This window comes from Manis pentadactyla, chromosome 4 (genome assembly GCF_030020395.1).
Source record: "Manis pentadactyla isolate mManPen7 chromosome 4, mManPen7.hap1, whole genome shotgun sequence".
Taxonomy (NCBI): Eukaryota; Metazoa; Chordata; class Mammalia; order Pholidota; family Manidae; genus Manis; species Manis pentadactyla.
In genome coordinates, this window is record NC_080022.1 from 7,243,890 (window position 1) to 7,268,709 (window position 24,820).

A 24,820-nucleotide genomic window follows, 5' to 3' on the forward strand; every position below is an offset into this window, starting at 1 on the left:
AACTCTTATATATCAGTATTAGAAATTCCTTTCTGGATAGGTCTCTGCAGGCAAAGGAAACAAAATCAAAAATAAACAAGTGGGACTACATCAAACTAGAAAACTTCCACACAGCAAAGAAAGCAAAACAAAAAGGCAACCTAGTGTATGGGAGAGTATATTTTCAAATGATATATCTGATGAGGAGCTAATGTCTAACATATAAAGCACTCCTGAAACAACACAGAAAAAAACAATCCAATTTGAAATGGACAGAGGAGCTGAATAGACATTTTTCCAAAGAAGATTTACAGATGGCCAAGAAACACATGAAAAAATGCTCAACATCACTGATCATCAGGGAAATGCAAATCACAACAATGAGATATAACTTTACACCTGTCAGAATGGCTAATATCAACAACAAACAACAAGCATTGGCAAGGGTGTGGAGAGAAGGGAAGGGAAATCTGCCAGTGGGATTGCAAACTGATGCAGCCATTTAGGAAAGAGTATGGAGCCTCCTCAAAAAACTAAAATAGAAATACCATATGATCCATCAATTCTGCTATGGGAATCTATACAGAAAATAAAATCATTTATTTGAAGATATATGCACTCCTATATTGATTGCCACATTTTTTACAATAGCCAAGGTATGGAAACAACTAGAGTGTCCATCAGTAGACAAATGGATAAAGAAGGTGTACATACACATAATGGAATATTACTCAGCCATTAAAAAGAAAGAAATCTTACCCTGTAAAACAGTGTGGGTGGATGCAAAGGGTATTATGCGAAGTGAAATAAGTCAGAGAAAGAGTAGTACCACATAGTTTCACTTATATATGGAATCTAAAAAATGAAACACAAAACAAATAGTCATAAACACAGATAACGATGGGTGGTTGGTTACCATGGGAGGAGGGAGGAGAGGGACAGGTGAAATAGGTGAAGGGGATAAAGAGGTACAGACTTCAAGTTATAAAATAACTTAGTCACATGGATAGAAGTACAGCATAGGGAATATAGCTCATAATATTCTAGTACCTTTCTATGGTGACAGATGGCAACTAACTATTGACGGTGAGCATTTAATAATGTATAATGAATCACTAAGTTGTTCATCTGAAACCAGTATAATATTGTATATGAACTAAATTCCAATTAAGAATTTTTTTAAAAAGGAAAATAAATTTTTTACGTGTTTTTTGTTCACCAAATTCAGTCCTTGCTAGAACAAGGACATGGTAACCATAAATAAAACAATTGTAAGCTGCCCTGTGGGAATTTCTGTTCTGTGTTCTTACAGGCATTTCATACTTAGGGGTGTAATCACAAGTCCTCTTAACATCTTCTGCTGCTTTGTTTTCAGTTTTAAGGAATTCTACCATCTGCTTAAGTATACTGGCCTGAAATCTGGGCCCTCCACTCATCATCACATCTCACTTTAAAATAATGAGCGAGTTCTGTTGATTAAACATTAAACATCCCTGGCACCGTCCCTTCCACAGTCCTCATTGCCCGGCTTGCTTTGTTCTGCCTTGGTCCATTCTTCTGAGAATAGCTAGAGGGATTTGTTATAGATGATCAATCTAATAAATCTGACCCAGTTACTCCCCTGCTTAAATCCTTCAAAATCTCTTCATTGCCTTCATGAAAAAGTTCAGTCTTCAGATGGTTTTCAAAGGTCATCATAAGCTTGTCCCAGCCTGTCTTTCCTGCCTGTATATTGCTGTGTCCATACACATTCTTAGCAAACAACTCAGAATTCCCTAAACATCGTGTGTTGCCACAAAACCTCCCTATCTTTGTTGATGCTCCTTTGTCCCTTTTCCTGGCTAACTCCTGCCTGTCCTGAAGAAACTCCAAGCAGGTAACATGCACAGAATTTGTATGTTGCTAGATTTTCAAAATTACTCTCTGGGATGATTCCATCGTGACATTAATACACAGTGTAAGCCAGTTTGAATCCTAAAAATCTACTAGTTGAAAAAAGCTAATTGGTACTGTGTGCAGAGTCTGCTGGTAATGTCCCTGGGGAACTGAAGTATTTATAAATATATACACAGTAATACGACAACTTATCAAGTTTAAGCAAAAATACGGGATTTATTTTAATAAGTAATACAGCTTCTTTCTGGGAACAGGAAGATAGCTGGGTCATAGGAGGAGGCCAGACCCTGGAATCCGAATGCTGCTAGGGCTTCCTTTGTCTTGGAGTTCTGTGTCATTGTGATCACCCTTCTACACACTGTCTATTACCTTGCCTCTGTCCCACTTCCTCACGCTCATTTGGCAACCCTGCTGCTCCAATTTCATGCCTACTATATGCAGCTGAACACAGCTAGTGAAAACACAAGCCATGCTGGCAGACACAATTTTTCCCTCAACTTTTTGATCTGAAAATTTTCAAATCCGCAGAAAGGTTTATTGAGTCACCAAGATGTATCAGTTTTTGGCATCGCCTTTTTGCCACATTCATTTTCTCTCAGTGTGTATGTGTGTGTGTGTGTATGTGTACATGTATGTGCACACATGCACATACTCATTGGTTTTGGCTGAACTGTTTGAAAGTATGAAGAACCATAAAGCAAAGCAGAGGTGGTTAAATAGGAGAGGTGGGGAGGAGGTCACTGAGCAGGTAACACTGGGCAAAGACCTGAAGGATGGGATGCTGGCCCGTTTCCTGGGGAGCAGTGTGCCCAGTGAGAAAGAGGCAGCAGTGCAGCATAAGTAGCCCCTGACCCCTAGGTGTCTGTTGGAGAAAAAGAGTCTCCACTGTACTAGACTGTATTGTTATTCAAATACTCACTGCTCCTTCCTGGGGAAAGTTACCTGTCTCTGCCCCACTGGCTGTAGGTATGGCCATGTGACTTGTTTAGCCAAGGAAATGTGGGCAGAAGTGGCCTCTGGCCAGTGTGAAGCAGGCCATGCCTCTTTCCCCTTGCCTAGAGGGCTGGTAGTGTTCCCTGTAGAGGCTGCTTTGCCATCCTGGTCCTTGGAGTGAGGATAATATGGAGCAGAGCTGCACTCTCACCTGCATGTTCTCAGGTTTTATAGACATAGTAGGAAACCTTTTGCAACCTGCTTTTTCAACTCAATTAAAAAATGTTTTGGTGAAAAAACATTAAAAAATACACTTTTAAGAGCAAGAGATAGCAAAGTGAACAGAAAAGTACATTGTTTTCTTTTAAACGTATGGCATTACTAAGCTCTGTATGTCTAGGTTCAAATCTATTCTTTCACTTTCTAGCTGTGAGACCTTGAGCAAGTCCCTTAACCTCTTCAAGTTTGGTTTCCTCATCTGTAATGAGAAAATAAATGTACTGATCTCTTTGGATCATTAGTTATGTCTATACACATGAAGCCCTTGGCACGTGGTAAGGGTTGAGTGTTACTCATATTATTATAAATTATTCTTTTGTCTTATTAGAGTTTCCAGCGGCTTCTGGAAGTAGTCATGAGTGACTAACCTAGAAAACTTTATTACCTGAGTGCCGAATCAGCTTCCTCTTTGCAGGAAAGGAGGTGGTGGGATAATGTTGAAAACAAGGAAGCATTTACTTATGTTCAGTTGAAATCTTCGAAGGAAAATGTAAGTCACTTCTTGCTATAATGTTAAGACTGAAGGAAAAATGTACTTTTCCATATTTTTGGACTGATGTATATGGAGTGACGGTGGCAGATGAAGTTTAGTATATTCTTTAAATGGGACGAGGGGAGGATTCAAATGACAAGACGTTTAGAGCTTTTGAGTAAAAATTAAAATAGTGAATTTTTAAAAGGAAACGTGAATTAAAAATCACAGCTGTGATGTTCAGAGTTTAATGAATTTGTTTTTAGAAGTATGTTGGGCTTAGGTATAAGCATATTATGAAATTGTCATAGCATTTTATAAGTTTTAGATATGGCCAGCTAGCAAAAAAAGAAAATAAAACAATAGTAACCAACCTACGAGGTATTTCTAGAAGGAAACCAATCCAAAGAATAAATATTTGAACATGTTTTTCTTGAGGTTTTGAAATTTAATTTTTTGTATGTAGAAAAGTAAGATGCTTTTGTAGAATGATTACTCAATTTAAAACAATGCTTTTGGGGTTTATTGCCCACAAAAAAACTGCTAGAAATAAGAGGAACAGTTTGGCCCATCCTGCCTTAGCTCTTCCTTGCTGGTTTGAGTCTATTTTTGGTTAATCAAGAATGGGAGAGTAGGAAATGGTATATCAGGATAGAAGAGTTCTGGGAAAGCCCTGTTTTCATGTCATTTGTGAAATAAGAACTGAAACAATCACGACAAGAAAAACTCTAGGAATGAGATTTCCTGATCAGTGTGTTTGGGTTTGACTTGTGGTTTAGGACATAAATCGAGGAATCAAAGGTTCCTTTTTTAATCTTTTGGTGTTTTCTCTCTGTGACATCTGGGGAAACAAAATTCTTTCAAAAAGGGTTTTTGTTTAATTTGAAAGAGATGATACACTAGATGTTTCGTGTCAAAAAGCAGAGTAAGCCAAGAAAAAAAGTTTAATAGCATTTTGATGTGTTGGGACTATTTTTAGTTTGTGTCTCATATGTTGTTTGTGGTAAAAATGAGGTCACATCTCTTAATAGATTAATTACTACTTGCGATTGCATGAGCCATCATCCTCTTGGGAGTCTCCTGTCTAGATAGTCCTGGGGTCCTCAGGCTGCTAAACCAGTACAAAGCCACCACTGTAGCAGAAAGTGGCCAGTTCCCTGGGGGTGCTTTCCTGCATTGAGTGGGCCGGGGTAGCCCAGAGTACCTCCCCATTCATCGCCATTTCTTCTCTTTCCAGCAGTTCTTTGAGATGAGGCTCAAGACAGGTTTTCACAGTCGTCCCCTACCAGTTCATGTCACCCATGGCCCTACCTCTGTCCCTCACTCTACTCCTCCATCTCCCCTCACAGAGTTTGAGTCTTCCTTCTTTTTTGTTTTAAACCCTTGTTTGTGGAGTGCTGGAGTAGGGATTGAGGAGCCCCAGTACAGGGAAAATCTGTCTTCTTGGAAAACTGCCTTCCTTCCATCAAGTCTGTCTTGCAGTGAGTCTGGACATTTATTCTATGTTTATATCACCAAGGGAAACATCTGAATTTAACATCTCAGACTGATCTTGGAGCTCATATTTAAAATAGCATCATATTTTTTCTAAAAACAATGCGTGTGCTTTTTCAAAGATAGTGATAACATTAATTCACAAACAGTAAATCTTATGTGTGGTGCATTTTCTAGTATTTTTCCCTATTCTTTCATTCATTCAGCACATATTAAGAGAGTGACTGCTTTGTGCGAGGCACTTGTCTGGACACTGGGTGAGACATGAGAGAAAAATCTGAGAGAAGTCCTTGCCTTAAAACACTTAGAGTGAGGGATGATAAATAAGCAGAACACATATGATCAGCACATGTGTGCAGGAGCTCAGGTAAGAGCCCCAGAGGACAGTGAAGGCGAAAAGGGGCATGGGTGGTGATCCATTGTGGTCTGTCACAGTCCTGGAAGGGTGCTCTTCTCGTGCCTATTATACAGACAGGCAAACTGATGCACAGGGAGGTGAAGCAGCATATCTGGAGCCTGCTTAGGGAGAAAGGGGGGAAGATGGAATTCGAGTTTGGAATCAAGCATAGACCCCTAAGTCAGCTGCCTTTGAGGAAATGAAACTCAACTTCAAGCAGATCCCCAAATACTGGTTTCTGTGAAAATTTAAAGTCTCTCTTCACCAGATGTTCTGCTGTATTGAAGTGTATACACAAACACATTTTAAGAAATTAAAATACCGCCTTAATTTCAGTATCAGTAAGTACAGTATTTATATAAGGTGTTTTAATTTACAGTGAATTTTAAAATGTGAAATCCTCATAAAGCATGTAATATTTCCAGTGGACCGTGAAAGGTAAGTAAGATTAACTTTTTATATTATACCTTATTTGAAACATATAAAAGACTATATTTAACATAAATTCTGATGAATAGAGGGATTAAAGATGGCGACGTGAGAGGTGAGACAGAGAACTCCTCCCAAAACCACATATAATACAAAAATATAGTTAATACAACTAATCCTAAAAGAGCAACAGGAAAGAAGGCTGTGCCAGACTGTATACACCTGAAGAACAGAGCAGACCTCACAAAGACCTGCCTCGATCTGGCGGGACCCAGGCCTTTTCCCCACCCCAGCTCACCAGTGGGAGGAACAGAAATGGAACAGGGAGTGGGTGGAAGCCTAGGACTGCTGAACACCCAGCCCTGAAGATCCGCTTTGGGGGCACAAACCTACATTGCTTGGTGCTCTGGAGATTAGTGGGGTTGGAAAGCTAAGACAGGAGAGACTGAGATTCCAGCCATTCGTGGAGGACAGGGATCCACATCAGGATGCTCTGGGACAAAGGAAAGGCAGGCGGTCTGAGAGGCTTCCTAGCAGTGAGAGGGCTGCTAAAGGGGTGGGGATTGGACAGAGCTTGCTGCTCTGGAGAAAGGATAGGTGGACAAGGTTGTCTGGGTGTGCTCTGCCCAGCAGGTTGGGAACTTTCAGGAGCTTCAGGTGCTCCATCCCCCTGGCTGGCTACTCAGCTCCGAGGCCTCCCATTGTGATAACGCACTCTGCTGTGCCTTCATCCTGGCTGTTGGCACCAGCTGGCAAACCAGCAGTCCTTGCTCTGGCGTCAGGCCAGCCAGAGGGAGGCCCCGCCTACAGCAGCTACAAATGCAAAGCACAGAGGCTTACACCTGTGTGCTTGGCCCACTGGTTCTGACAGTGGAGACAGGCACTGCAGCCGGGAAGTAGGAAACAGCTCTTTCCTGCCCCCAGGTACCAGTGCTGCTCTCCTGAGACCCCTAACATCACTCCAGGGATGGAGCAGATCCAGAGACTAGAGCTTCTGGGCACTAGAGGGCATGACATACAAATATGAATCATCAAATGAACCTGCTTCAGACCAAAATCTCACAAACACCAGAAAAAGGCCCAAGTGAAACTGAACTCATCAATCTTCTTGAGAGTTCAAAATAAAAATCATAAACCTGCTCATGGAGATACAGAAAAATATTCAAGAACCTTCATAAGAGCATATATCAATAATACCTTAATAAAAAATTTTTAAAAAAAGAAACAATCTAAACAGACAATTACCAGCAATGAACTTGAAGTGGTAATCAAAAACTACCCAAGAACAAAACCCCCAAACCAGATGGATTCACCGCTGAATTAAAAAAAATTTTCTTAAGGTATTGTTGATATACACTCCTATGAACGTTTCACATGAAAAAACAATGTGGTAACAACTTTTACCCATATTATCAAGTCCACACCCATAGCCCAATGCAGTCACTGTCCATCAGTGTAGTAAGATGCCACAGATTCACTGTTTGCCTTCTCTGTGCTACACTGTTTTCCCTGTGACTCCCCACACCATGTGTACTGAACATAATACTCCTCAATCTCCTTCACCCACCCTCCCCACCAGCCTTCCCACACCCCTCCCCTTTGGTAACCACTAGTCCCTTCTTGGAGTCTGTGAGTGTGCTGCTATTTTGTTCCTTCAATTTTGCTGTGCTCTTAATACTCCACAAATGAGGGAAATCATTTGGCACTTATCTTTCACCACCAGGCTTATTTCACTGAGCATAATATCCTCCAGCTTCATCCATGTTGTTGCAAATGGTAGTAGTTGTTTATTTCTTATGGCTGAATAGTATTCCATTGTATATATGTACCACATCTTCTTTATTCATTCGTCTACTGATGGACACTTAGGTTGCTTCCATATCTTGGCTATTGTAAATAGTGCTGGAATAAACATAGGGAAGCATATGTCTTTTTGAATCTGAGAAGTTGTATTCTTTCGGTAAATTCCAAGGAGTGGAATTCCCGGGTCAAACAGTATTTCTATTTTTAGTTTTTTGAGGAACCTCCATATTGCTCTCCACAATGGTTGAATTAGCTTACATTCCCACCAGCAGTGTGGAAGGGTTCCCTTTTCTCCACATCCTCGCCAGCATTTGTTGTTTCACCGCTGAATTTTATCAAATATCTAGAGAAGACATAATACCCATTTTCCTTAAAGTTTTCCAAAAAGTAGAAGAGGAGGGAATACTTCCAAACTCATTATATATGAGGCCAGCATCACTCTAATACCAAAAACAGGAAAAGACCCCACAAAAAAAGGAAATTACAGTCCAATATCCCTGATGAGCATAGATGCAAAAATATTCAACAAAATACTAGCAAATTGAATTAAAAAATACATCAGAAAGAGGAGGAGCCAACATGGCAGCATGAGTAGGGCAGCGGAAATCTCCTCCCAAAACCATATATGTATTTGAAAATACAACAAATACAACTATTACTAAAAGAGAGACCAGTGGATACAGAACAACAGCCAGGCTACATCTACATCTGTGAGAACTCAGCATCTCATAAAGGGGGTAAGATACAACCCAGTGGGACCCGAGCGCTTCCCCAACCCCAGCTCCCCAGTGGGAGGTAAGGAGTAGGACCAGGGAGGGAGTGAAAGCACAGCACTGCTAAACAACGAGCTCTAGTAATCTGCACCGGGAGCACAGACACACACTGCATGGTGTGCTGGATATTAGAGAAACAGAAAAGCAAAACCTGTGAGAAGGTCCCCGCAACCAGCTCCCCTGGGACAAAAGAAAAGTGAGTGCTTTTTGAAAGTCTTAAAGGGACAGGGACCTCACAGCTCGACAGAAGCCTCCTGGCAGACTCAGCCCAGCAGATGGGAATCCCGAGGAACTCCAGGCGCCATAACCCCCTGGGCAGCAGTGCGGCTCTGAAGCTCCTCACGTCGATAAGCAGCCTGCCAGTCGTTCCCCTGGCCGGCGCAGCCCCCAACACAGCGGCCTAGTAGCTGGAGAGAGGTTGTGTGAGCCGGCAGTGGCAGCAGAGCGGCCTGGGAGAGAGCACGCATGCAGGCAGTGGTGGCTGAGCAGCCCGGGAGCAGCTGCGCATGCCCGCGGCAGTGGCAGAGCGGCCTGGTAGCAGCTGCGCCCCCAGCAGCCACCAAGAATCTGCTCCCTGCATGCAACTGTCCGGGCCAGACACAAAGGCTGTCGCTGGCGCACAGCTACCCGGTGCAGGCAGAAGAAACCAGACCAAGTTGCAAAGGGGCGCTGCTCTCGCAGGAGAGCACACCCAGTGCGCCTGCCACTCCCCACAGGGCTCTGGGCTACCCGAATGGCGACCCCACCCATGGCAGCTTAGGGGATTAATCCAGAGGCTGCTCCAGGAGTGCGGGTAACAGACACAGGCAGCGGAGAAGGGCAAGGCGACCAGCAAACAGGAAAGGACTTTGTTCTCCCAGCTGACACACCTGCTACCTGCCTACAGCTACCTCTGTCGCCATGAAAAGGCAGAAGAATCTGGTCCAGTCCAGAATTACACAGACAACCTCCCAAGAGAGGGCATGGGGAGATAGATTTAACCAATCTTCCTGAAAAAGATTTCAAAATAAAGGTCATAACCATGCTGATGGACCTGCAGAGAAATATGCAAGAGCTAGAGGAGCAAGTAGGGAGGGAGAATACAGAAATAAGACAATCTCTTGAAGGACTTAAGAGCAGACTGGATGAGGTGCATGAGGCCGTTAATGGAACAGAAATCAGAGAACAGGAATACAGAGAAGCTGAGGCAGAGAGAGATAAAAGGATGTCCAGGAATGAAAGAATATTAAGGGAACTCTGTGACCAATCTAAACAGAACAATATTCACATTATAGCAGTACCAGAAAAAGAAGAGAAAAAGGTATAGAAAGTGTCTTTGAAGAAATAATTGTGGAAAACTTGCCCAAACTGGGGAAGGAAATAGTCTCTCAGACCATGGAGGTCCACAGAACTTCCAACACAAGGGACCCAAGGAGGACAACACCAAGACATACAATAATTAAAATGGCAAAGATTAAGGGCAAGGACAGAGTATTAAAGGCAGCCAGAGAGAGAAAAAAGGTCAACTACAAAGGAAAACCCATCAGACTTCTCAACAGAAACCTTACAGGCCCAAAGAGAATGGCATGATATATTTAATACAATGAAACAGAAGGGCCTTGAACCAAGAATACTGTATCCAGCACGATTATCATTTAAATATGAAGGAGAGATTAAACAATTCCCAGACAAGCAAAAGTTGAGGGAATTTGCTGCCCACAAACCACCTCTACATGATATTTTAAACGGACTGTTCTAGATGGAAGCACTCCTAAGGCTAAATAGATGTCAACAGAGCAATAATATCACACCAGAGAAAGCAGACCAACCAAATACTAACTAAAGGCAAAAAATAAAATCACCTACTCACAAAAGCAGTCAAAGGAAACACAAAAGAACACAGAATAAAATACCTAACATATAAAGAATGGAGGAGGAGGAATAAGAAGGAAGAGAAATAAAGAATCATCACACTGTTTATAATAGATTAATAAGACAGTTAAATTAGACAGTAAGATAGTAAAGAAGCCACCCTTGAACCTTTGGTAACCATGAATCTAAAGCCTGCAATGGCAATAAGTACATATCTCTCAATAATCACCCTAAATGTAAACGGACTGAGTGCACCAATCAAAAGACACAGAGTAACAGAATGGATAAAAAAGCAAGACCAGTCTCTATGCTGCTTACAAGAGACTCACCTCAAACCCAAAGACATACACAGACTAAAAGTGAAGGGATGGAAAAAGATATTTCATGCAAACAATAGGGAGAAAAAAGCAGGTGTTGCAGTACTTGTATCAGACAAAATAGACTTCAAAACAAAGAAAGTAACAAGAGATAAAGAATGACATTACATAATGATAAAGGGGTCAGTCCAACAAGAGGATATAATCATTATAAATATATATGCACCCAATATAGGAGCACCAACATATGTGAAACAAATAGAATTAAAAGAGGAAATAGAATGCAATGCATTCATTCTAGGAGACTTCAACACACCACTCACTCCAAAGGACAGATCCATCAGACAGAAAACAAGGAACTACGCAGAGGCACTGAACAACACACTGGAACAGATGGACTTAACAGACATCTACAGAACTCTACACCCAAAAGCAGCAGGATACACATTCTTCTCATGTGCACATGGAACATTCTCCAGAGTAGACGACATACTAGGCCACAAAAAGAGCCTCAGTAAATTAAAAAATATTGAAACTCTACCAACCAACTTCTCAGACCCCAAAGGCATAAAACTAGAAATAAATTGTACAAAGAAAACAAAAGGCTCACAAACACATGGAGGCTTAAAAACATGCTCCTAAATAATCAATGGATCAATGACCAAATCAAAACAGATCAGGCAATATATGGAGACAAATGGCAATGATAGCATAAAGCCCCAACTTCTGCGGGACGCAGTGAAGGCAGTTCTAAGAGGAAAGTATATAGCAATCCAGGTCTATTTAAAGAAGGAAGAACAATCCCAAATGAATAGTCTAATGTCAAAATTATTGAAACTGGAAAAAGAAGAACAAATGAGGCCAAAAGTCAGCAGAAGCAGAGACATAATAAAGATCAGAGAAGAACTAAATAAAATTGAGAATAATAAAACAATAGAAAAGAATCAATGAAACCAAGAGTTGGTTCTCTGAAAAAATAAAACAAAATAGATAAGCCCCTAGGCAGACTTATTAAGAGAAAAGGAGAATCTACACACTTCAACAGAATCAGAAATGAGAAAGGAAAAATCACGATGGAAATACAGACCTCACAGAAATACAAAAAGTATTAGAGAATACTATGAAAATCTATATGCTAACAAGCTGGAAAACCTAGAAGAAATGGACAACCTCCTACAAAAATACAACCTTCCAAGACTGACCAAGGAAGAAACACAAAATCTAAACAGATCAATTACCAGCAAAGAAATTGAATTGGTAGTCAAAAAACTACCCATGAACAAAACTTCCGGACCAGGTGGATTCACCACTGAATTTTATCAAACATATAGAGAAGACATAATACCCATTCTCCTTAAAGTTTTCCAAATAATAGAAGAGGAGGGAATACTTCCAAACTCATTCTATGAAGCCAGCATCACTCTAATACCAAAACCAGGCTAAGACCCCACCAAAAAAGAAAATTACAGACCAATATCCCTATGAACATAGATGCAAAAATACTCAACAAAGTATTAGCAAACCGAATTCAGAAAGATGATCATACAACTTCATCAAGTGGGATTCATCTCAGGGATGCGGATGACATGATATTGTATGTAAAAAATCCTAAAGTATCCACTCCAAAACCAGTAGATCTAATATCTGAATTCAGCAAAGTTGCAGGATACAAAATTAATACCCAGAAATCTGTTACATTCCTATACACTAACAATGAACTACCAGAAAGAGAAATCAAGGAAACAGTTCCATTCCCATCTGCATCAGAAATAATAAAATACCTAGGAATAAACCTAACTAAGGAACTGAAAGACCTATACTCTGAAAACTACAAGACACTCAGGAGAGAAATTAAAGAAGATACTAATAAATGGAAACATCCTGTGCTCATGGATAGGAAGAACTAATATTGTCCAAATGCCCATCTTGCCTAAAGCAGTCTACAGTTTCAATGCAATCCCTATCAAAAAATCAACAGTGTTCTTCAATTAACTAGAGTAAATCGTTCTAAAATTCATATGGAACCACAGAAGACCCCGAATAGCCAAAGCAATGTTGAGAATGAAGAATAAAGGTGGTGGAATTATGCTCCCCGACTTCAAGCTCTACTACAAAGCCATGGTAATCAAGACAATTTGGTACTGGCACAAAAACAGTCCCATAGACCAATGGAACAGACTACAGAACCCAGATATGAATCCAAGCATATGTGGCCAATTAATCTTCGTTAAAAGGAGCCATGGATATACAATGGAGAAATCACAGCCTCTTCAACAACTGTGTTGGAGAAACTGGACAGCTACATATAAGAGAATGAAATTGGATTATTATCTATCCCCATACACCAATGTAAACTCAAAATGGATCAAAGACCTGAATGTAAGTTATGAAACCATAAAACTCTTAGAAGAAAACATGCAAAAATCTCTTGAATGTAAGTATGAGCAACTTCTTTCTGAATGCATCTCATCAGGCAACGGAAACAAAATAAAAAATGAACAAATGGGACTACATCATACTAAAAAGCTTCTGTACAGCAGAGGATACCATCAGCAGAACAAAAAGGCATCCTACAGTATGGGATAAAATGTTTGTAAATGACATATCTGACAAGGGGATAACATCCAAAATATATAAAGAACTCGCATGCCTCAATACCCAAAAATGAAATAACCCGATTAAAAAATGAGTGGAGGATATGAACAGACAGTTCTCCAAAGAAGAAATTCAGATGGCCAACAGGCACATGAAAAGGTGCTCCACATCGTTCATTATTTGGGAAATGCAAATTAAAACCGCAATGAGATATCACTTCACACCGGTTAGGATGGCCAACATAGAAGAGACTAGGAACAGCAAATGCTGGTGAGGATGTGGAGAAAGGGGAACCCTCCTGCACTGCTGGTGGGAATGTAAGCTAGTTCAACCATTGTGGAAAGCAATATGGGGGTTCCTTAAAAAACTAAAAATAGAAATACCATTTTACCCAGGAATTCCACTCCTAGGAATTTACCCAAAGAAAACCACTTCTCAGATTCAAAAAGACATATTCACCTCTATGTTTATTGCAGCACTATTTACAGTAGCCAGGATATTGAAGCAACCTAAGTGTCTATCAGTAGATGAATGTAATAAAGAAGATGCAGTACATATACACAATGGAATACTAATTCGGCCTTAAGAAGGTAACAAATCCTACCATTTGCAACAACATGGATGGAGCTGGGGGATATTATTCTCCGTGAAATAAGTCAGGAGAGAAAGACAAAGACCATATGTTTTCCCTCATTTATGGAGTATAACAATGAAGCAAAACTGAAGGAGTAAAGTAGCAGCAAACTCACAGACTCCAAGAAGGGGAGGGGTGTGGGAGGGTGTGTGGGAAGGGAGGGGGAAGGAAATTGTGGGGTGTCATGATTGGTACACATTGTGTGTGTGGGGTCACAGGCAAGACAGTGTAGCTCAGAGAAGACAAATAGGTACTCTGTGACATCTTACTACACTTATGGACAGTGACTGCAATGGGGTATTGGGAGGGACTCAATAATAAGGGTGAATGTAATCGCCACATTTTTTTTGTGAAACCTTCGTAAGAGTGTATATCAATGGTACCTTAAAAAAATATTCTGATGAATAATATGAAGACTCATGAGCTCACTGCTCATAGTTGTAAAAGCACACTACCCAATGAATTTTTACAAAGTGGACACACCTGTGAAACTAGCATCCAGTTAAAAAAAATAAAACATGGTAACCACCACCCTAGAAACTCAGTCATTCCTCCCCAGGCATCTTTCCTGACCCCTCACCCCTTCCACCATAGATAACCATTCTGACCAATGTTATCATTTACTTTGTCTTGTTTTTTATTTTCATACCAATGGAATCATGTAGTCTATGTTTTTTACATCTGGCTTCTGTTGCTCATTATTATAAGGCTCATTTAAGTTGCTGCAAAGAGCCCAAGATTTTTTTATTTCTCTGTAGGTGCCAGGGCAGTACCATACCACACTCTTTCTTGAATACTCAGATTGGTTTCTAGGAAGCCAGTCTCAGTACTTGGGAGGTAGCCCTACGGGTCTTTTGCCACCACTTTCTGAGTCTCCTTTGGTGGCTTCATGTCATCTCCCCACCCTCAGTTGTTGGCGTGCTGTAGGGCTTCGTCCTCAGACTTAATCTCTGTCCACATTGACTGCCTAGGTGGTGACACTCTCGTCCCGGCCCTTCGCTTTGAATGCCAGCCAGAAGCTGGTAGCTCTCAAACTGTCGCCCTGACCTGCCCTCTGTCCTGCTCCTCAGCTCAGAGTCACATCCTAGACACCTCTGTCCGCCCGTTTGACAGTCATGAGCCGAACAGAATTTTCATGTCCCCCTCTCCATTCTTCTTACCATCTTCTTCATCTCAGTAAACTGATCTGATAAATTGCTTAGGCCCTAGACTTTACTTCCTCTGGTTCGGTCCTGCTCTTCATCCAATCCCTCAGCAAATCCTGCATGCTTGAACTCTCTTTTAAATATATCCCGCATTGACCACTCACCTCAACCTTCCCAGCTCCCCTCTCTTCTCCAGGTCATCACTCTTCCTCCCCCAGGCGACTGCAGTAGCCCCCTAGGAGTATCTTTGCCTACTCCCTTTCTCCCTACACTTTGTTTTCCCTGGCCAAAACAATAAAATATGTAAGTCACATCATGTCACTTTTCTGATGAAAACCCCCTGGTGGTTTTCCAGAGGCAGTGCTTTCACAGCAGCCCTCCAGGCCCCTTACCACCTCTGAACTCATCGTTAGCTGTTTCCCCCCTTGCTTGTTCTGCTCAAAGCACGCTCGTCTTGTTGAATGTGAATGCTCCAGGCAGGTTCCCACGTGGCCTGCATCCGCTCTTCCTTCAGGTGTTTTCAGGTGCCCCCTTTTACCAGAGCGGTTTTTCCATCCACCACATCTAAACATAGTGGTGCCCTCTCCCCGTTGTGGCGCCTGCCCTTGCTCCCCTACTTCACTTTTCTCTAATGGTTCTCAGAACCACCTGGCGTCATTTTTATTTGGCTATTGTCCTTTCAGCGTCCCCTAGAATCTAAGCTCCATAAGAGGAGGAACTGTTTAGTTTACATACCTTACTGTGGTACTTGATGAACGTTGAATGAGTGGTATCTGAAGAAGTCCCTGTCCGAAACACACTGTCTGGGCTTTGACCCTTAAGTTGAACATTCTTGTGTGTGGTTCATCCTCTGCCTTCATCAACTCCACATATTAATTTCTCCTATTGTTCAGTATGTACAGAGCTGTCATGTGCCTGGCACTGTGCTGAATGCTGGGATACACAGTGAACAGGAAAAGCATGGCTTTCTCGTGGAGCTTCTGTTCTGCTAGGGAAACAGTGAGACAGTAAGTAAGAACTTGAATACAAGATATTTGCCGACCATGAGGAGAGCATGAAGGATGTGGTTAAGGGCTACAATGTAGCGAGTGTGGAGAGGAGGGTGGTGCTGGACGTGATGGTCAGAGAAGTCCTTCAGGAGGTCACATTTAAGCTGTGAGGGAAGGAAGAGAAAGAACCAGCCATGCAACAGATGGGAGAGACTGCTGCTTGGCTAACGGGATAGCAAGTGGCTGGAGGTAAGACAGAGCTGAAGTTGTTCCAGTAACTGTCAGAGGGTCAGTGTGGCTGCCACCTGCACGGGACACCATGAGCCTGGGGGGCAGCCAGTGGCTCTGTGGAACACGGTGAGGGCCTGGTTTTGATTCCAAGTGCAGTGGGAAGCCATCAAATGGTTTATGTAGGGACAGTGATGTGGTTTTAGAGAATTACTGTGATTGTTGAGTGGAGAATGGATTGTAGGGGAAACTGATTTTTCTTGTCCCTTAGGAATTTATTCCATACTTAGATTTTTTTAAATCTCTCCAGCCTTTGGCAACCACCATTCTACTTTCTGTGGCTGTGAATTTGACTAATCTAGACACTAGTAAGTGGAATCCTACAGTATTTGTCCTTACGTGACTGACTCTTTTACTTAGTATCATGTCTTCAGGGTTCATCCTTTTAGCATGTGCCAGAGTGTTCTTCCTTGTTAAAGCTGAGTACTTGTCATATTTTAATAATTGTGTGTGTATATGTACACACCACCTTTTGTTTGTCCACTCATCCATTGGTGGACACCTGGGTCGCTTCTACCTTTTGGCTCTTGCAAATAATGCTGTTGTGGACATGGGGGATGTTTCTGTTCAAGTCCCTGCTTTCAATTCTCTGTGAATTGAAATATCTGGGAGTGGAATTACTGGATCATATGGTAGCTTGTGTAATTTTTTGAGGAACCACCAGAGTGTTTTCGGCAGTGGCCACACCAGTTTCCGTCCACAGCAGTAGTGCACAAGGGTTCCAATTCCTCCACATCCTCACCAGCACTTTTAATTTTATGGGGTTTTTAACAGTAGCCATCTCAGTGGGTGTGAGGTGTGTTTTCATTGTGGTTATGATTTGTGTTTCAGAAACCTAAAGGTTTGAAAGGGTTTTAGGAAAGGAATTTGGGGACTTTGCCTTTACCAGGCCAGAGGGGCAGGTAGATCTTTAGGAAGCTTTTCAGAGGTCTTGGTGGGAGAGGGTGGTGGCCTGGAGCTGAGAAGAGAGGGTGGACTTAGGTAGACAGAACAGGACTTGGTGATAAATCATCCTTATTTGGGGAGATGAAAGGAAGCAAGGACGTGGTGGACACAGATCCTGGGCCTCCAGCTTGAGTGATTGGATTGGGAATGGGTTGGGGATGGGAATTTTTGGCCCACTTCCCCAACCCTGCATCCAGTTAAATGTTCGTGAGAGAAAGAGTTCATTAACATGTTTCACTGAGTTTCTTCATTCCAATTCTCCCTTGGGGGGTTTGTGATGACCTTCACTTTCTCCCAACTCTGTTCAGTTGAGGTTAGTGAGCACTGGGCATGTTCCAGACCAGGTTCCGTGTTAGACTTGAGGGAGACAGAGGAGTGTGAGCAGGCAGCCTCGGGGACTGAAGTGGTTCCCAAAGGTTTTGGTCTTCGGACTCCTTTACACCTTTAGAGTATTGAGGATCCTCTAGAGCTTTTGTTTAGGTGGGTTATATCTAAAGATATTTACCATGTTGGAAATAAAAACTGAGAAACTTAAAAAATATGTAGTCATTAAAAAAATGAAAACATCACATGTTGATGTAAATAACATTTTTATGAAAGTAACTACATTTTCCTAAACAATTTAGTGGGCAGAGTGACATTGTTTTCACTTTTGAAAATCTTTTAAATGTCTGATTTAATAGAATACAGCTGGGTTCTCATATAACTTCTTTATTAAGCTGTTGCAATGTCATATGTCCTGTGGCCTCAGTTCCAAAGATCCCCAGACTGTTGTTTTAGTGCTAAGAGTGCAGACACTAGAGCCAGACTGCATGGATTCAGACCCCAGCTCTGCCCTTACTCATTAGACAGGGTCTCTGAACTCTCTGTGCTTCAGTTTGCTCACATATAAGATGGGCACTAAAAAGCCACTATGAAGAGTCAAGGAGAAAAGATGGCACAAGAAAAACATAAATGGTAAAATGGACATGGGCATTAGTATCCACCCCAAAGGCTTCTTAGGAGGATTAAATAAGTATATTTATAAAGTGTATATAGAATATTGCTGAAGATGGTTAAGTGTGACATCAGTGTTCATTTTATATAATCATAAGTAAGGCCTAATCCTTTCCTTCAAGGGATTGATATAGATAAACAACCAAACAGCTTCAGGATTTTGTGTAAGTTTATTGATAGATGTGTTTGCAGCAGGGGTACAGGAATGGGCTTCTGAACTTTGAGGTACAGAATCAGGATGTTCTTGTCCGAACAGTGAGAGGAGCAGATCTTGAGCAGTGTTAGAATGACAGATGCTCAGTTCGGATTAGGTCTATCCCAGTTAGCATTTGTTGTAATTTAACTTCTTCATCTTTTTTATTTGTAATGGAAAGAGTATGAGCAGCCTCGCCGGTTTGTTTCTTTGGTGCCTGCAGAGAGCCAGTAGCCTTATAATTGTTACACATCTTCACTGCCTGGGACAGCAGACAGTCAATGAGTTTCTTGTCTGGTTATGAATTAATGACTTTGAAAACGTGAGGGGGTACATTTCTGTGATCCACTGGGATTTCATGGTAGATGCTTGTAATCACCTGATAACTCTGGGGGATTATTATGAGGAAGAAATGGCAGATGATACTTCTGTTGCAATTAAGTAAGAAGAACCTGATCACTTTGCTCCTGAAAGGGATGGTAAAGTCTATGTCTCAGTAACTTTTGTTACTTTTGAAATCTGCTTTAGTGAATTAAATTATATATTTATTTAAATGATATTTATTTAAATGACCAAGTTAGGTAGTTTTATTAAAACAACAAGCTGTAGTGTGTTTAAAAGTTTAGTATGCTTATTGTAAGTTTACGTTACCTGTCAAGGAGGTGTGATAAACAGACCTGGTAAGGCAGTTGAGATGCAGTTTTTAAGAGGTGGTTGCTCATAAAAGTACTGATGTGGTTATTGATAGTTAATGTTGTTATTCTCAGGCAGAATGCTGCTGTTTAGTTACAGAATGCCCTTTTTCCCTTCGTGTTGTAGATCCGACGGCGGCGCCTTGCACGACTCGCTGGTGGCCAGACCTCCCAGCCGACCACCCCGCTCACCTCTCCCCAGAGGGAGAACCCTCTGGGGCCTCCTATTGCAGCGTCAGCCCCAGGCCCCTCCCAGAGTCTTGGCCTCAGTGTCCACAACATGACCCCAGTTACCTCCCCCATAGGGGCAGCAGGTAAGCCTTGCCTTCCCATCCGGGACACATTTCTGGTTTTAATCGTAACATTCTGGTAAGCCTGTAGTTGTGACATAAAATGAACGGCACAGCAGCATTTTAAAATCCTGCAAGCAGCAGTTTCAAGGCTCGCGTCATTGCAGTGTGTTTGGTTAATGTCTACTCATTTTGATAATGATCTGTTAAATTATTTTCCTTTCCATGACTTACCCTTTTTTTTCAAACAGGGTCAGGTCTGTCTCTGAAGGCAAGGTCATTAATACCAAATTTGGTTCTGCTGATTTTATGAATTTAGTTGATGCTTTTCCTTTAAGATAAAGTAATCTGAAAATGTACGGTTGAAATAATGGTAAGAATAACAGGTCTCTAATTATGGATTTCTGGTCTTCATTCTAATTGGCATAAAATCCTTCTCCAAGTTTCAGGATATAAGAATTCACCTGATATGATTTTTTATAACCATCTCATTGACACTTACTTAACCATAGTAAAGGTTTACTTTTTTATAGATAATGGTTGATATCCAGGACTATCTTTGTTGGGAAATAATGATACTGACTCATACTGCATATTTGAAAAGATCTTGTGTTTTTATACTTAAATCAGTTGTATTTTTACACCTGCCATGGAAACAGTACTGTTTTCTATCAAACATAATAATTATTACCATTATAATTATCATATAATTACTCAAGATTCTAGTTATGGAAAAGCAGGTGCTAAGAGACCTGCATTGATATTATATATAATTTAATATATGATTGTTAGTTCTGCAGTTGTTTAATGTGCTCTTCCTTAGTTGTGTTCCAAATCTGTCATCTTGGTCTGGGATAACGTGTCAATAAAAGTATTTGCAGAGTTACTGTGATTCTAATTCTCATTGGGTATCACTGTAGACTACTCCCCATATAAATATGAATGTTTGTACATAATTCTGTTAATTAGAAAAATGAGAGAGAGTCAGACCAAAACATCAATTAGTAATAGTGCATTTGCATGAAATGCCTCCTCTGAACACAGTCTTTGGGAAGCTGATGGTCTCTGGCTGGGGAAGGGCTCGGCATTCCAGTTGTGTTTTTACACTTGCCATGAAAACAGTTGTGTTTGTCTCCCATGATCAGGCCTCACCTGGAATGCTGGAATTTGTCCAGGGGAGAGCTAGAGGGATGGTGGTGGTGGGGACTCAAGTCTCACTGCATCAGCAAAGTTCAGGCAGGAGATCCAGAGATCTCTGCTCCTGGCAAGCTCCTCAACACCTCTAGTCACAGCACCTTGTTTCTTTGGGGCCACCAGGAAGAATCTCAGTACGCTCCCTCCCTGCTTATGTCAGCCACCAAGATTATCTCCTGGTCTCTAATCTTTTTTGTTGTTGTTGTTGGTATCATTAATATACAATTCCATGAGCAACATTATGGTTACTAGACTCCCCCCATTATCAAGTTCCCACCACATACCCCCTTACCCCTGGTCTCTAATCTTTGCATTCCTTGTTACATATGCCTTTCTGACCTTCCACCCCTCCCCAAGTTCTGAAGTCCTTGTGCTCAGTGACCGGTGAATGTCCCCTGCCCATGCTACTCTCCCTGAACTTGTGCTCTTCCTCTTTTGCTTTCTCATTTCCTCTTCTAGACCATTTGCCCTCCTCCCTAAAAACACATTGATATGAGTCTTGTGTCATCAGACTGTTCTGTCCAGTCCCCTTCTTTGTTGTAGCTGTCCTCTGAACCCACTCACCCTGCTTCAGTCCACCCACTGTCTTTTCTCCAACACCATTTCTGTCTTAATTCATGATGATTTCAGTAGCCACAGAGATGACCCTTCCAGGACTTGAACCCCTCCAGTTCTTGTGCTCCTGTTTTTCAGTGACCTTGTCTTCCATTGGCCGCTCACTGCCCTGGTCGGCCTCCAAGCCTTTTGATCTCAGTGACTGTCTAGCCACCGCCCTCAGCTTTCTAGCTCACCTGCTCTGTGCCTAGTACAATGGTCCTTCAGGTCACAGGGGCTACAGTCCCCTGAGCCCCTCACCTTCTCACTTTCCTCACCCCTTTCTCCCTAGGTCTTCACTTCCTTCCTTATCCCATTTACATTCCATAGTCAGGTGTTACGGTCACTCCCTTCTCTCAGCTCACTTTCACTTCGTCTTACTCCCTTGGTTAAACCGTAGCCATGGTTTTGAATGCCATTGTCCACCTGCTCCGTCTCATGCAGTGGAGCAAAGCTAGAGAAAAACCCCGAACCATGCTGTCTGTCTCATTTCCGATTCATGAACACAGATTCCAGCAGACCCTTAATACTAGCAGGTAATCACACTGTGTTCTCCTGTGCTCTCCGCTCTGCGTCTCTTTATACCCTCTTCTTCAGTCTGCAGCCCACCCGCTCCCCGACCCCTGTCCACACATGCTCATGGCGAGGACAGACATGGGCAGAAGGGGACCTCCACAGGCTCCTGCCGTCATAGCCACCCCCACGCCTCTGTGTGTGGCTGGTTCTCATTAATGCTCAATCTATCCCTGCCCTTACTGACGTCAGGGCCCTGGGCCCCGTCCCCCCACCTCCCCAGAGCCTTTACCCCAGAGCTTCCCTTCTTTCTCCTGCTTCGTCAGGTTTTCCATCTCAAGTGAAGAACTTTCCTTTTTTTAACAGCCATTATACATGCTGTTCCTTTTCCCAAAATGGAAATAAATAAAAAGGAACTCCCCTGACATCACGTTCCCTGCCAGCTTTCACCCCTCTTCTCTGCACCCCTTTGCACCAGAACTTGGGGAAGGGTTGCTGCTCCGCATCGTCTTCTGTCCCTGCGCTTGCTGCCCAGTGGAACTGGCCGGGTCCGGCCTCTGGTGGTCTGCCCTGAGGCACCACCTACCTGGTCAGACGCATCCGCCTCATTCGACAGGGCTTTGGCCCTCCTCTCTTTGAAACACTTTCTTCTTTGGCTTCCCCAACACCACCCAGTCCTGCTTTTCATCCTCTCTCTTTCTGTCCTTCTTAGTTCTTTGTCATTTCCCTGACCTCTAAGTGTTGGTGTTTCAGGGCTCAGCATTCAGCCTCCTGTCCTTTCTGGGGTTGTCTTACTGATTTTATCTAGTTCCCTGGCTTTAATTACTCTCTCTAATCTGATGATTCCTGGGGTCCTCTCTCTAGCTCAGACCTGTTGCTGGTACCTCAGACTCGTACATCATCTGATAAGCATCTCACAGTGAACATGTCCAAAATTGAGCTCCTGATTATTTCCTGACATATTACCTTCTGCTAGGACCCCGTCTCAATAAATGGCAACCTGGTTTGGTTTGGGTTTTTTTCTAGTTGCTTAAGCCTAAGACATTATCTTTCCTTTTTACTTCATATTCTAGAATGGGAATCAGCAAACTTTTCTGTAAAGGCCCAGATAATAAATATTTTCGGCTTTGCAGGCTGTATGTCTTTGTTACAACTTTTCTTCTCTGCCCCTGTAGCACAAAGGCAGCCATAGACAATATGAACAAATGAGCATGGCTGGGTTCCAGTAAAATTTTATTTACAAAAACAGGTGTTGACCAAATGTAGTCCATGGATTATAGTTTGCTGACCCTTGTTCCAGGTCTCAGCAAAATAGAGTCTGACCAGGTTCTCACCGTGTCGTCTTACCTCACCACCTGTGCCGCTGCTGTCCACGTCCACGGCACCAGCGTTCCTTGCCTGGCTTACTGGCGTGGCTCACCTGGCCTCTCCCTGCCTCTCCTTGCTTCCCTGCCATCTGTTCTCAGTGTGGAGCCAGACTGGGTCCCACTACAGCCTAAGTACAGCGCTGGATAACAGCAGCGTTCCTTTTCACAGCAAGGTCATTATGTCACTACCACAAACTAACAGGAAGACTCAAATGGTCTTGGCAGTGCACCTCCCTGCTGTGAGCTCCTGATTATGTAGCTCACATAATCCCAGATAGATAGATACTGTTAGCCATGCTCTTGGCAAGTTGGATAAACAAATTTTCATGAATTTATTAAGTAAACAGGTTTAAACAAAACAAAAAGCAACTCTCGTAAAACAGGTCATGTCCATCTTCAGTTGGCTCCCTCCTTGGCCCCCTGCCTTAGGGTAAAAGTCAAAGTCCTCACCGTGACCCTGGGCTGCGTGTCCCTGTTACGGCTCTGACCTCCTCTCTGTTCTTTTTGCTCCCTCTGCTCCAGCCATACTGGCTTCCCTGCTGTTCCTGGAACATTCCAGGCGTGATCCCTGTTTAGGACCTGAGTATGTGCTATTTCTTTGCCTAGAATGACCATGCCCCTACAATCCACATGGCTTTTTTGCTCAACTCTTCAGGATATTTATTCAAGTGTGACTTTGTCAGTAAGACCTTCTTTGGCCACCCTGTCTAAAAGTGCAACCTCTATCTAACATAGATATTCTTCTTTGAGCTCTTATTGCCAGCTGGCATAGCATATATTTACTTGTATATCCTTTTTCTCTGTATCTCCTGCCAAAGTGTTAGCTCCAGGTGGCTGGGACTTGTTTCTTTTTATTCACTGCTGTATCCCCAGTGCCTTTGACAGTGCTTGGCTCATAGTAGGCACTGAATAAAGATCTGTTGAATTAGTAAATGAATCCCAAGAGAAAATGACCCAAACAACATGTAGGCATGTGTGTCTTAAAGAAAAATCTCAAGGGGATGTGAGAGCTTTCTATTAAAAAATGTGGGAAGTTGCCATGAGGAAAATGATAGTTGTGCTTGTTTTCTGGGGTCCTGGGTGGTGGACACAGGGCTAGTGCATAGATTTATTAGCCACTGAATGTGAAGGAGTGATTTCCAGAATCAAGAAGTACTTTCTAACAGACAGAAATACTACGTGGGCTGCCACCCATGGTAAGGAGTTCCTCACCCAGTCACTTGGCAGCACTTGGAAGCCTTCTGGATTGAGGCGCCTTCAGTTCTGAGAACTAAAGCGATGGCTGGAGGCCCTCGTGAGTCCCATCTGGAGTCCTGGCTTTTTGCAATGCCATCTGCTTCTGTATTCATTTCCTAGGACTACTGTAACAAAGTACCACAAACTTAATGGCTTAAAAAAACCCAAAATGTATTCTCTCACAGTTCTGGAGGCTCAAAGTCCAAAGTCAAGGTCTCAGCAGGGCTGTGTTCCATGTGAAGGCTCTCAGGAAGTATCCTTGCCTTTTCCAGGATATTTATTCAAGTGGAACTTTGTCAGTAAGACCTTCTTTGGCCTTCAAGGAAGTACCTTGCTTCTCTTGGTGACAGTCACTGATGTTTCTTGCTTGTGGCAGCATTACTCCAGCCTCTGCCTCCATTTCCTCGTGACCGTCCTTCTGTGCGTGTGTGCGTCCAACTTTCCCCTTCTTGGATTAGGGACCCAGTTACTGGATTAGGGACCCCTCTAACCTAGTGTGAGCTCATTTTTGTAACTTGATTACATC

General features: G+C 42.4%; 1 protein-coding gene across 4 annotated transcripts in view; it reads left to right on the forward strand.

Annotated features, from left to right (window-relative positions):
* Positions 1-24,820, forward strand: part of UBE4B (ubiquitination factor E4B) — a 136,881-nt gene that overhangs the window by 31,642 nt on the left and 80,419 nt on the right. For 3 of the 4 annotated variants that reach the window (XM_036925229.2, XM_036925231.2, XM_036925234.2), the window contains exon 2: positions 19,228-19,414. In XM_036925229.2, the coding sequence (XP_036781124.1) occupies positions 19,228-19,414 (187 nt within the window). Of the gene's footprint in view, positions 1-3,415; positions 3,578-19,227; positions 19,415-24,820 lie in introns of all 4 variants that reach the window. The other variant, XM_036925230.2, reaches the window with a different exon arrangement.